This window comes from Lithobates pipiens, unplaced genomic scaffold, assembly GCF_037356315.1.
Source record: "Lithobates pipiens isolate NorthernLeopardFrog02 unplaced genomic scaffold, aLitPip1_a1.2 Scaffold_18, whole genome shotgun sequence".
Lineage (NCBI taxonomy): Eukaryota > Metazoa > Chordata > Amphibia > Anura > Ranidae > Lithobates > Lithobates pipiens.
In genome coordinates this window covers 131,444,551-131,458,041 of record NW_027507758.1, presented here as the reverse complement: position 1 = coordinate 131,458,041, position 13,491 = coordinate 131,444,551, and the positions used below count along the sequence as shown (strand labels likewise).

Below are 13,491 nucleotides of genomic sequence, written 5' to 3'. Positions count from 1 at the left end.
AGCATATATGCATGAAGCCGGCGCGATGAGGTTAAGAACTGTCTTCAGCATAAATGAGAACAAGTCATGGATGTGATAATTTGGCCCCCACAGAGCCCTGATCTCTACAGCAAGGCTGTTTGGGATTACTAGATGAGACTAAAGGATTTGAGGGAGCCTACATCCACAGAAGATCTGTGCTTAGTTCTCCAAGATGATTGGAACAACCTACCTGCCGAGTTCCCTTAAAAACTGCGTGCAAGTGTACCTAGAAGAATTAATGCTGTTTTGAAGGCAAAAGGTGGACACACCAAATACGGATTTTATTTTCCTTTTGTGGAATAAAAACAAAACAAAAAAAATAAAAAATAAAAAAACATACTAAAAGACAAAACTATTTTGTACCACAGTTATTTGCCTTAAAATATTGACACGCATCTCCTAAACTATGTCATGAATATTAATCCTAATTTCTATTGCAACTTTTCCATAAACAAGGTCTATCCACTCTATTTGTGCTCGGTTTTTCTACAAGACCCGGACCATGATAAAAGGCATGATGTTTTTTTCTTTTTTTTACTCTAATCACAGCAATGTGTGCTCACCATCTCTTCTTGCACTTCTTATGCTTGGATACACAGTAATGCAATACTTTGCATAGATGGTTTATACATCCCAGTTTTATACCCAATAAAGGCATGTTGCCAGGTGAACGTACCTTAAAATATTCTAAAAGATCTCGACAAGTCACCTTGTTGCCACTAATTTCTTTTTCGACCAAGTTCTCAGGAGCAAGTAGTAAAGGAACTAGATTTTGAAGCTCTCTTTTGAACTCATCATCTATATCTATAAAGGAGAATGACAGGATTTCAGAAACATGTAAATGGATTACATGAAAATGTACAAAACTCGCTAAAAGCTACATAAACTATACATATTTAAAATTCCAGGTTTGATGGAGTGGGTTAAGGTTAGAACTGCTTTCAGATGGCCATTTCTTTCTAGACGTCCAGACGAAGCTACGCATTGGTGTTCGCGAAACGCGTTGACGTAATTTCCGTCCGGACGCCACACTGCGGAAGCAGTGAGCGGGACCTCCCATAGGGTGACGAGCCGCACGTAATCTGAATGGTGTGTGACGGATGAACCAGGAAATGATGGATGTGGCAAAGCGCTTTATCACACGGAATGAGGAATCTTTATGTGTACACTGGCGATTAAAATAATCATGGACACACGCAAGTAACCACGTTCTAAAACAATAATCTTTCTGTGACATCCTTAATATACAAGAGACATTGTGAATAAGTCAGCATCTGCGATTCATGATACAGCCATATTAGTGTGTACCGAGCTGCCAACAAACACCACTATTCAATGTTGGATTTTTAAAGGCGACACCATAGTGCTCTATATTGCGACATTCATCTTCAATACCCCAAATCAACATAGACCCTGGATATTATTGATTGTAATACATTGTTTGATAACCGTATTAGTACATGAAGGGTCTACTAAAGATACTTTTGGGAAGTGCTCTGTGGTTGTATACTACAGTATATAATTACCTGTGTAAAATCTGTCCTATCATCTTTTTCTCTCTCTATTATAGGCTCAAGCCACCGGGGGGCATCAGACACTGGCCCTGGAATTATTTAACAGAATTGGGTTATAGCCTGTGTGGCTAAATTGTTCTAGTACATAGACAAAATTGTCAGACCAGGACCAGTGTCGGATCCTACGGGCGTCCGGACGGTGTGTATATGTTACATGTTTGTCACCACAAGTCTTTTGTGTATTTATGTCCTGCCCCAATTGAGTATTTTTCAGGATAGGCGAAGTACATAATTGTGGGAATTTACCCACTTGCATATGTATTTTTTCTATTTTTTCTTTTTTTTGTATAAGGTCATAAATTCTTCCATATACTTTGGTCCAGTGACTCGTTTATAATGAATATATGTATTTTGGATGGTAGATACACTATTTGTACTTAATACATTTTGGTAATACGTATACTTTGATGGTTACTGTTTCTCAGAGAGCCTCACTTTTTTCTGGGGGTTTCCGCCTTGTGGAAACTCTCACTATTTGTTGGTAAATATTTGGTTGTAGGTTAGAGAACTATTCCATCTAGTAGTCACTTTAGGACTTGATTGACCAATTTTATCTTTATTACCATTTCTTTCTAGGCCCATCTGGGGAGATCTGCCTTCACTTTTGATTCTAGGTATCAGAGATAAAAATTGGATATGGTATGGTTTTATATCAAAATTATTGGAAAGAGATAAAAATTGGAATTGCTCTTCTCACCATAAAATCTTTTTCTTGGAGTTCATTGAGGGACACAAAATTCAGAGACATTTGGAGTATACTGCTGACTACAGGAACATTTTTTTTTTTGCCAGTGTTTAAAAAGGACCAGCCTGCTATATCTTCTCCCACTCCCAGCATACCTCAGTTTTGTAACTAAGCAGTGCCAAGAGTAAGGCTACAAGCACAGATGGGCATGAACAAAAATCATGTTTCCTTTTCAGTCCTTAAAAAGGAGAGGTATGGGATATAAAAAGAAAACACAGCTTCATACTTACCTCTATTCTGCAGCATCAGTATCAAGATAAAGCAGTTCCATGCTAGCTCGAAGACCAAGAACTGAACAATTATATGACCATTGATTGCTCAGTTCTCAATATTCTCTGAGCAGCAGTGACTATCAGTCAATGCTCTCCGCTTCTCTAGTGCTTACTAGTGCCGAGCTGGGGAGGGGGTGGGAGTTGTCCGTCAGGCAGCGGGATGGATCCAGAAAATATTTTCAGGATCCTTCTAGAGCCTGGAGTAGCAACAGCCCACTTCTAGCTGACCCTGGGTCATAGGAGAATGAAAGTGTACGCCTGTGGCCCACAAATAAGTATGGCCAAAAAAAGCATTGGCCATACTTCTCTTTTAAAAGGGACACAGGATTCAGAGTCATTTGGGATATCCAAAAGCAGCCCAACCGAGGGGTGGGCAACGCAGCAAACAAAATGCTAACAAGTCAAACTTTAAACAAACTGAGGACTGCCTGCAACTCAAAGAGCTGCCTGAAGAACCTTACTCCTAAAGCCAGCATCAGACGAAGCCGGAGAATTCATCTGGTAAAACGCAGAAAACGTGTGAACAGAAAACGAAGTAGAAGCCTTGCAAATCTGGGAAACAGTTGCCTGATGTCCAAAAGCTCCCACAGATCCGGTCAAGGCACACGCTACCGGAAGGGATGGAACCACCAAAAAAAAAAAAAGTTGCTTCCCCTTTATGGGATCATCAGGGAAGGAAAAATAAATAAAATGAAAAGGAGTTGAACTTTTTAAATGGTGGTAGCAGACAGATATGAACAGCTCAGACTACATCCAGAAAATAAAGGGAAATCTCTTGATGTGCTTGGTCTGGGACAGAGACGAAAGCACAATGACCAGGTTAAGGTTAAAAGCTGAAATCCTGGAAAAGGAAGGAGAAGCAATGATGCAGGATTATTCACTGACCTGAAAGTGGGGGAAGGAGGACCTGTCAAAAACAAGTCCCCGTTTACCCCTCCCCCCAGAATGTTGCCAAATGTGGCACTGAAGGCAGGGGGGGGCTCTAGTTGTACAAGAGAAAGTTGTAATGTTGAAGGTGATCTCATTTAGAATTCAAGTGGCTATGGGCTACCACAAGCAAATGGAATAGTTATCTCCCAAAACAGAGGTCCCAGAGTGCAACAAAAGCCTGACAGCATTTCTATTCAAAACTAAAAAGAGGTTTTGCTTGAACTGGGCTTTAACATTCTGGTAATGTGCAAATGAAGGTTATGCCTGTCAGATGGAAAATGACAAGGCACTCAGTAAGCTGTAGGTAAAGAAATCCTCAAAAAAAATAAAAATAATGGGACTTGAAAGGGGTATTAGAGTTTCAACTGCCAGCAGCTCACATTCCCTATACATGGGTAAGAGGCTTTCTGTACAGAATGACATAAAACACTTACCTATTAATTTACCATCAAAATAGGGGTTGGTAGCAACTTTTAGACCAGGATGAGGCAAGAGGAAACAGCTGATATTCGTAAAACAAGAGTGTATGTGTTTCCTGACATTTTGAAGCTCTTCATGCTGGTTCTGTTTCACCTGTTGATCAATGTGAAATACAGATTATCATTTCATTGTATATTAAAAGAAATCTTATGGCTATTATTATCTCATCAGTACACAGGGTCGTTTCTAGGCAGTTGAGTTTAAAATCTTTTTTTGGAATGCACAAAAAAAAAAAAAAAAAAAAAAAAAAAAAAGGGTTCAGACGGATGTTCAGAGACATTTGAAACGCCGTTAACTCGCGTTTAGCTGTGTTTTGTTTACAGACAATTTCATTTTTTTACAAACGCTTCTAGTCGCAAACGTGGCTAAATGGCCATTTTTAGATGCCGGTTTCTAGCTATCAAGTTAAAGGGGGTTGTAAATGTTTGTGTTTTTTCACCTTAACGCATCCTATGCATAAAGGTGAAAAAGCACCTGGCAATGATGGCCTCCCCAGTTTACTTACCTGAGCATGTTAACCCTCCCTCCCCTCTCCTGAAAACTCCTGGGATGTACGATATGATTTGCTTAGGCATGAAAACATGGAAGTAACTGAAGACATTTAACCACTTCAATACTGGGCACTTATACATCTTCCTGCCCAGACCAATTTTGAGCTTTCAGCGCTGTCACACTTTGAATGACAATTGCGCGGTCACGCTACACTGTACCCAAACTAAATTTTTATTATTTTGTTCCCACAAATAGAGCTTTTTTTTTGGTGGTATTTGATCGCCTCTGGCATTTTTACTTTCTGCTAAACAAATAAAAAAAAAAAAAAAAAAAGACCGAAAATCAAAAAAAATACATGTTTTTTTTTTGTTTCAGTTACAAAACTTAAATAACTTAAATTAAGTATGTTTTCTCCTTCACTGATGGGCACTGACGGGGCTGCACCGATGAATGGGCACCGACAGGCGGCTAGGATGGGCACCGACAGGCGGCTAGGGTGGGCACCGACAGGCGGCTAGGGTGGGCACCGACAGGCGGCTAGGGTGGGCACCGATAGGCGGCTAGGGTGGGCACCGATAGGCGGCTAGGATGGGCTGGCTGGCATCCCTGGTGGTCTAGGGGGGCATAACTGTTTCTGGGCATCCCCTGGTGGTCTGGTGGCGTCCCTGGTGGTCCAGTGTGGGCATCCTCGGGGGTAGGGCTTATATTGCAGCCATCACCGACAATCAGGTCTTATTTTCAGGTAAACAGGGTAGGAGGAGTCCTGGTGCTTCCATTTACGGATGATGGAGGCCCCTGTCTCTGAGGTCTACAGATAATTCTTTGGACTGCATGGCTTGGTTTGTGCTCTGACATTCACTGGTAACTGTGGGCCCTAATAGACAGGTGTGTGCCTTTTCAAATCATGTCCAATCAACTGGTTGAAAGCAGGATCAACCATAGGAATGGATCGTTTCTTTGTGAACTCTTTTTCCACTGGATAGAGTTCATAAAGACTTTGAGCGGAGTAACAATCGTGTCTGAAGAGTTCCAATCCTCAAAAACTGCACAGTCTACCTATTCTTGAGCAGAAAATCTTTCACATTTTTTTTTGCATGTCTCCTTGCACCCAAAGGTGAATGACAAGATGGATGGGAATACCAAGGCTCTTGTGGACAGCAGCAATGAGCCTTTTCACATTAGCCAGTATGTTGCATGAAACTTCTTCAATTTAGAAGCATTTTGGGGAGAGAAATCTTCTATAACTTCTTCCAGTGCTGCTGCTATAGTCTCTTCATTCCTTTCTGTGCCTGCTGTCTAGGGCAGGCATATTCGACTTGGGTAGAGAAACTAAAGCGAGAAGCAGCATGCTGTTTTGGAGCCCTGGGCAAACAGGACTGTATTAAAGCTGCTATTTGTCTAAGAAACAGACACATATGCAGAAAATTGTGCTTTTGTCAAGAAGGAATTGCGTGCCTGAAACAGAGCTAGAATCAGATGCAGAGAATGGTTTTAGGGCCATTTCCTGATCCGATGTAAGGGGTATGTTGTGCAGACCATGGGCAGAACAAATGTTTGCTTGCAGTTGTACAATGGCTCCCTTTCCCCTGATTGCCGCATAGCTATGTGTAAGGGTATTTCTCTGTGGGGTACTCTCTAAACAGGACCCAAAGTATAGATTAAGCATGCCCAGAAAGAGAACACAGCAAATACGGGGTGTAGACAATCCTGTAGCAAATCCTCAGAGACAAAGGGCTGGAAGCACCTGGGTACCTTAAGGGCTCTTGGTGAAAGCTGCAGTAAAATGTGCGATCTGTCGTGTGATATGTTCATCCACCAGAGACTAAGCTCTGAGTGGTAGAGTTAGTGTCAAAATTTGAAACGTTTACACCATAGTGAATACAATTCAAATATCACCCTTGTGATTAACAGTCAGAAGCATAAAAGGCAAGCCTGTCTTACCTGTCCCCGACACTGGACTGTATATAAAGTTTGGGCTTTTCCCACCATCGTGGGCATACCTGGAAGGCATCTTTAGGACTGGGTTCCATAGGGATAGACCACAGCCCTGGACCTGTAAAGCATCCTGCAGCTGACTGAACGCATATTAAGGCGAGATTCCATGCAGGATCCAGTGCCTGATGCAACATTACAGGCTGTCCCTACAACATGGAGTCCAGGTACAGCTACCAAGATTTACTGAGGTTATGCAGATCCAGATTCACTGCTTTCATTTGTAATATTAGAAGGCAGTAAGGAATTTATTGAAAGCGAGCCAGTGAGAAGTCAAACATTAAAAAAAAAAAAAAAAAAAAAAGGAGGTTAGAGCAGAGCTCCACCCAAAATCTTTCCCCTGGTTTTCACAGGTACACACCCACTTCCTGCCACTGCAAAGAAGACTGCGGCCCACAAAGTGCAGCATGCTTCACGCATGCACAGTAGGAAAACTGGTTGTGAAGCTTTCCCTTAGTCAAGATGGCCAATGAAATAATCAGCTCGAGTGAAGACACCCTTGGGTGCCTGGACAGGCAAGTGCCCCAATATTAAAAGTCAGCAGTTACAGCATTTGTAGCGGCTGACCTAACTTTGTTCCTGAAGGAGCCTGAAACTCCTCCTTCAGCCAACAGTGATTTCTCTGTACAGCAGTAACAGCTGCCCCTGAACTCATCCAATGTTATCTTATGTGTACATGTACCCAGGTTCGTTTAATGTTGTTTAGGCAGTTGCATTCAGATCCTTTTCTTTGAAGGCAAAAAAATTAGCTCAGGCAGTGTTTAGCCGTGTTTTCAAAAAGGTGCCCTTTTTACATTACAAAAATGAAAGATAGCAAATGATGAAAAACCACTAAAAAAAAAAAATATTTTTAAAAACTTGTAATTGCTTGCAATGCTTCATAGACCATTTATATACACTGCTGATCTCTCAGCTGCTGCTACTCACTCTGGTCTCACAGATTGGTTGAAATAGTTAAAAATACAGTTTTTTGTGATTTGGGAGGGTCTGATGTCATTGTAAATAAACACGGCTAAACAGACTTTTTAAACAATGGTTTCAAGCTGTCAAAAAAATCGTTCAGAAGATGTCGTCTCAGCTTCCTATGTACATTAGGCCTAAAAACCATGACTTTGAAGCTGACGATTTGTTCTCCATTGGTTACCTGCAATCGCTTTTCTAGAAAGAGGTTTCCACCTTCTAAGCCATATTGATGTTCATAAGGATAACTCCAATCTCTGATCAAAAACATGAGTGTCTGAAATGACAATATATATTACGAATAAATCTATATTGTAATAAAAAACAAAACAAAAAAAAACAAAAAAAAAAAAAAAAAAACACACACACCGACAAGGCTTAATTAATCTAGTATACCTATGAAATGCCAAAAAATTATCTAGTTACCTAGGTTTGCTCGGATTACTAAATCAATAATTCAAACGTTAGATAAAAATACTGTTGAAGTGCTAAAACAATCATCACAAAATGCATTAATGTCCAACTAGAAATGTCTGCACATAGCTGAAGTCACTTTTACCCCTCCACACTGCCCAACTGTCATGCTATTCAGGATCAGCCAAGGCGGAGGTTCATACTGATCAAGTGAGGCATCCTATCACAGTGATGGGTTATTTTATTGATTTTTTTTTTTTTTTTTTAACCAAACAGTATTGTAACCTTGGCCAATTAGAGCTCCTCAGTATTTGGCTGAAGCGGGCCACTGAAAGCTGCTGCAAGTATATTCATGCAATTCCACATGCCCATACTTTGACAACCATGTACCACTTTAAAGACCAGCTCCATGTCATAAAGATGTATAGATCAGGGCATGCTAGTGCAATCATGTACATTGAAGTTACTTCTGTTCCCCTGATACAGAGATCTTTAGATTTATAAACTCAGAGCAGGAGCCTTCTGCTTGCAGCACACCAATTTGCAGGCAACCAGGAATAAATTGTTGACTGTACAGAAATTATGAGCATTTCACGGACTTGCTATGTGCAGAGTGGAGTGCTAGAAACAGGCACCTGCTGGCTGTCAGAGTTTACAGAAGTGGGTATCTGAATTGGGGGGAAGTAGGCACATGCAAGCAATATTTTTGCCACCATCTACACAGAGAACTTTCATACAGACCTGGAGAACTTTTATAACTTTGCCTACAATTTTTCACTTTAGTTGAATATTAAATATTTGTTGCAAAAGGCCATCAAAAAGCAATAGTTTAATAATCAAATCCATTAAGTACATCAGCTTGAAGACACTTTCCAACCCATCATAATGCCAGTGATAAGGAACCGTGACTGATGATTGGACGGTCACAGAATGTTTAGCTATTTTATCCCATTTGTAATGGACGTGTGTGACACAAAGTACTAGCTTGTTCCATATTCAGATGGCAATGATGAATCAAATGAAATTTTCCCACAAAAATTATACACTTGTGTCATCCACTGGTCTCCATACGATCTCTGCTAATGCACGCTAACAACGGTCACAAAATACTGTATGCTGTATAGTGCAACAAGCTCTCCCCGTGTTAGCAACAGTGTATATTCTGATACTAACTTACAGTTGTGCTTAAAAGTTTGCATACCCTTGGAAAAGTGGCAATATACAGTATGTACTATTTTGAAAAAACAGTAAAAAGGCAAAACACATTTTCACAATTTCGGCCACGGTATGCAAACTTTTGAGCACAATTATAGCATACAAAACAGCTCCTTCTATTGTAAAAAATGTTAATATAATTGTGTAATTCACCTGAAAGGGTTTTTTGTAGATTTCTTCCATCGCAAGGCGTCCATACTCTGTAAAAAGCTGGAAAACCAGTGTTAGTTTTGTAAAATCATATGCACACCAATCAGAAAATTCCCTGGGCGAAGCCAGGAAAATTTGTGCTTTTACAGTATAAGTGTTTGCTTCTCATCAAATATTTAAAATCAATAAGCTACCAATTAACCCTGAGTAGCACTAGATGCAGAACACATATACAGATACCAACACATCCAGCTTTGGTTATGCAATCCATTCTAAATATTATTGGTTATTTCTGTTTTGAAAAAAAAAAATAGGATAATGTGGGACAGGACATCTCATTAAGCTAAATGCCCATCCAAAAGGTATCAAAAATACACACATTATAATGAAAAATAAAATTTCCAAAATTGCACACACCCAAACATTACCCAATAAAAAGTAACAATGTTCCTTACACATACAGAGCCCCAAACCACACCTTATATACAGGCCCCCTAAAGATTAAAACAATCCTTAAGGCATAGGTAGAATTAGAAGAGAGCCTTCATTTCTAACTGAGCCTTGAGGATTTTAATAATCTAGAGAGTCTGAATACAAGGTGTGGTTTGGAGTCTGCAAGTGTAATAAATATACAGTTCTTACTTTTTATTGGGTGAACTTTGGGTGTGTTGTTGTGATTTTGGGGGGAAAAAAATTCAATAAAAAAGTTATTTTTGATACTTTTGGACGGGCTTTTAGCTTGCTGTACTAAAGTGTCCTGCAATGCAAATAGCGCTTTCCTAACTTCAAAATTTTGTTCTACAATCTACCAATTGTATCTACCATCTTCCAGAAGTGTAAACTAAACTTTTTTTTTTTTTAAGTGAAAACACATCCACTACATCCCCCCTGTGACCAGGGGGCCAGCCACCTCACTGGTATAGCTACAAGAAGCATAGGCACACAGTGTCCCTGAGCAACGCCCCAGCCAAGTATACCAATACCAAGTGCCTAACAGCAGCCGGGGGGGCTGCAGGGGAGGAGGAGAACCCTGCAGGGCCAGCCACCCGGTCATGAGTCCCTGCAAGAAGTTTAACTTGCTGGCCACCCTGGTCTGGGAAAGGGATGTTGCAGCTGACCCAACATACAGCTTAAGGTCTGCGTACACTCGTTGGCCACACTGGGGTAACCACTGGATCTAGATAATCCAGCTGTGGATTGAAAAGCAGGACAAAAATTCCAGGAAAACAGGAAAAGTCCACAGGTCCGAGCAGGGAACCGGGTCCTTACTCCTGAACACTAGACAGAGTAACTGGATTTCCTATAGCAGAGAGGGGGGTTTTACCCCAGAATGGACTGCCCCATAAGTGATGCTGTGTTCTTTTCTGTCTAGTGTCCTACTCTTGTAGGTGCCGCCATAAAACCCCATGGTCAAGAATCAGAAGAGCTGTGTTCATCAAGGAATGTAAAAGAAAATAGTTTACAGGGGTAAGTAGTGGATATGCATATTTTTGAACAAAAAGGTTATCCTTTCGTGTGACTTCGCTAAGACAGGGACAAGAAAGTACACAAGTAAAAGGACAAACGTACAAAATAGTCACAAAGCCTTAAATCCAGCTTAATAATCGCTCCAACATACAGCTCGATTCCACCTTTTACATGTAAGCATATGTAAGGCATGTCACACCATTGGGGGCTTACTCCTAGGGTAGAGATTTCAGGGCAACACTTGTAATCACTGAGAGCAATCGAACATGCTGAATGGATAGTTAGTTAGCTTAGGCACCTCAATAATACTTGGCATTAAAACACAAAACTTATTTTTTGGATTAAGCAGAGGTACATTGGGAAACATGTACAAAAACTGGTGCACTCAGAATCCAGTGCAGCTGTGCATGGGAGCCAATTCGCTTCTAATTTCAGCTTTTTCAATTAAACTTTGGCAATAAAACTTGGAAGCGAATTGGTTTCTAGGCAGAACTGCACCAGATTTTGCATGCTTTAATTTTAGTAAATAATCCTCTCTAAAACTATACCAAATTTAAGAAAATGCTACAATATGTAAAATTCCTAAAAAACCTTATTAGTCAATAGCAACTTTCATAAAAAAACATCCCATTGTTAGCTTCCATCAGTTTTTACACATCAATATTATAGCATAAAAAAAAAAAGTGCCAAAATATAGCATATCGGGATGTATAAATTATAACAGTAAACAGTACATATAGAGAGGGTGAATCTCCCATGGCAGCAATAAAAACGGACAGGTATTGTAATCCCTCTCCACTATATCCAAAAAAATAAAGTTTTACCTTTAGATATACTTTAAAGTGATTGTTTTTTTTTTTTTTTTTTAATAAATATGTTTTACTGATCTGCTTTTTTTTATATAAACCAAATCAGCCCTGAACCTCCTTTTCTGGAAGGGGGAGGGCTGTTAACCATAAAAGTTGTTTTTTTACCCTAATACACTTGGGTGCTTTGGAAAAGGGAAGAAGAATGAAAGGACTAGGTCCTCAATTTAGGTGGAAGATTGATAGCACCCTAGGAAGAAAAGAGGGTATTGTGCGCAAGACTTTGTAAAGAATGGCTCCTTATGCCGCGTACACCCAATCAAATTGTCTGGTGTACTTAGTCCGCCGGACCGCATTTCACCGGACAATCCGATCGTGTGTGGGCTTCAGCGGACTTTTTCAGCGTAAAGTCCGGCGGACTTGGGAAGTAGTTTTGCAGCCCAATCTTTCCGCCGGGCTTGGGTTTCAGCGGACAATACGTTCGTGAGTATGCTAGTCCGGCGGACTAAGAATGACGCATGCTCTGAAGTACGAAAAGGAAGCTATTGGCTACTGGCTGTTGAACTTCCTTTTTCTAGTCCCGTCGTACATGCTGTACGTCATCGCGCTAGCAATCGCCGGACTTTCCGTGCGTCAGAGTGTGGCCAAGTCCGTTCGGTAGAAAGTCCGCTGGATTGTTTGCCGGACTAAGTACGCCGGACAATTTGATTGTGTGTACACGGCATTACAAGACAGCTCCTAGCTCAAAGGGCACATCTGACTGACATAAGAGCAACCAAGAAGGCAACTTGAGGGGATTTCCTTGGTGGGTTTAAAAGATGGTTTCTGCCAGGCAGGCAGAATGAGATTGAAGTCCCAAGGAAGTACAGGGTGCTGTAAGGGGGAGCCTGATCAGAGATGCACCTTGAATAAATGTGCTGACAAGGGACAAAGAAAAGTCAAAGATGTTTGAGAATGAATGGAGAAAGCTGAAACCTGTAGTTTCCAAGTACTTAAAGCGGCATTAAACCCAAAAATAAAAATATATTGAAGTTTAATCATTCTTCCATGTGGTGTCTGCACTAGTTTTCCTTTTTTAGACATCATTTCCTTTATTTCACCTGGTGATTCAGCCGGTAGCATCAGACCTGCAACGTTGAACCAGGATGCACAGGACCCCTCTGTTGGGAGCCGCATTAGAATCCAGTGTCAACTGAGCATAAAGCTTGTTAGTGTCTCAACCCCTAAAAAGGTACAAGCCTATAACCCAGGGTCCACAAATGCATTATAGTGTGAACAAGTTATAATAAGAAAAATAAAAAAATATTGAGGCTGCCCATTCTACAGTCCTCTCAAAATGCATACCTGTAAATGCTGCAGATCATCTTCTTGAACGTTCTGCGATAAATTATATACCTGTAAGAAACACAATGCATTATACGAGCTCCATTTTCATCAGTAGTTGGAAAAAAAAAAAAAAAAAATTGATAGATAAATGTACAGTAAGAACCAAAATTGTAGCAGTACCCCCAATTAAATAATTCTACTTTAAACCTACCTTAAAACGTATAGCTCCTAAATAAATCTAAATTATAAATACGGTCCACTTTTCCTATCACAATGACCAGAATTGTCCTAAAAAGCACGACTCTTCAATCACCTAACCAGATTTTTTTTTTCTCCCCATTACAATATTTTTTTTTTTCTGTTTTAGTCTAGGATAAAAAATTAGTAAATTTTTTTGGAACCCAAACGGCTTTTAGAATAATGCATACATTCCTGTGCAAGCCTTTCACCTGACAATACGAGCTAGTCATTATTATAAGTGACCTGTTATCACTGTTGCCTTAAAGTGGAACTAAAGGCACAAATACTTACTTCTGCCTCAACTGTCTGATGCCTGATAGATCCCTCGTCAGTATCTTCTCCATTGCTTTCTGGTGCTGGTCTTTGGCCACCTTGATTGGCAGGCACAGGATGGAGTCACTCCCTCA

At 40.4% G+C, this 13,491-nt stretch overlaps 1 protein-coding gene across 5 annotated transcripts in view; it reads right to left on the bottom strand.

Annotated features, from left to right (window-relative positions):
• ATL2 (atlastin GTPase 2) overlaps nucleotides 1–13,491 on the bottom strand; it is a 143,093-nt gene that overhangs the window by 32,760 nt on the left and 96,842 nt on the right. For all 5 annotated transcript variants that reach the window (XM_077486127.1, XM_077486124.1, XM_077486123.1 and 2 more), the window contains 5 exons: nucleotides 12,863–12,913; nucleotides 9,249–9,305; nucleotides 7,651–7,743; nucleotides 3,977–4,115; nucleotides 698–825 (listed from right to left, as the gene is read on the bottom strand). In XM_077486127.1, coding sequence (XP_077342253.1) covers nucleotides 698–825; nucleotides 3,977–4,115; nucleotides 7,651–7,743; nucleotides 9,249–9,305; nucleotides 12,863–12,913 — 468 coding nt within the window. The remainder of the gene's footprint in view (nucleotides 1–697; nucleotides 826–3,976; nucleotides 4,116–7,650; nucleotides 7,744–9,248; nucleotides 9,306–12,862; nucleotides 12,914–13,491) is intronic.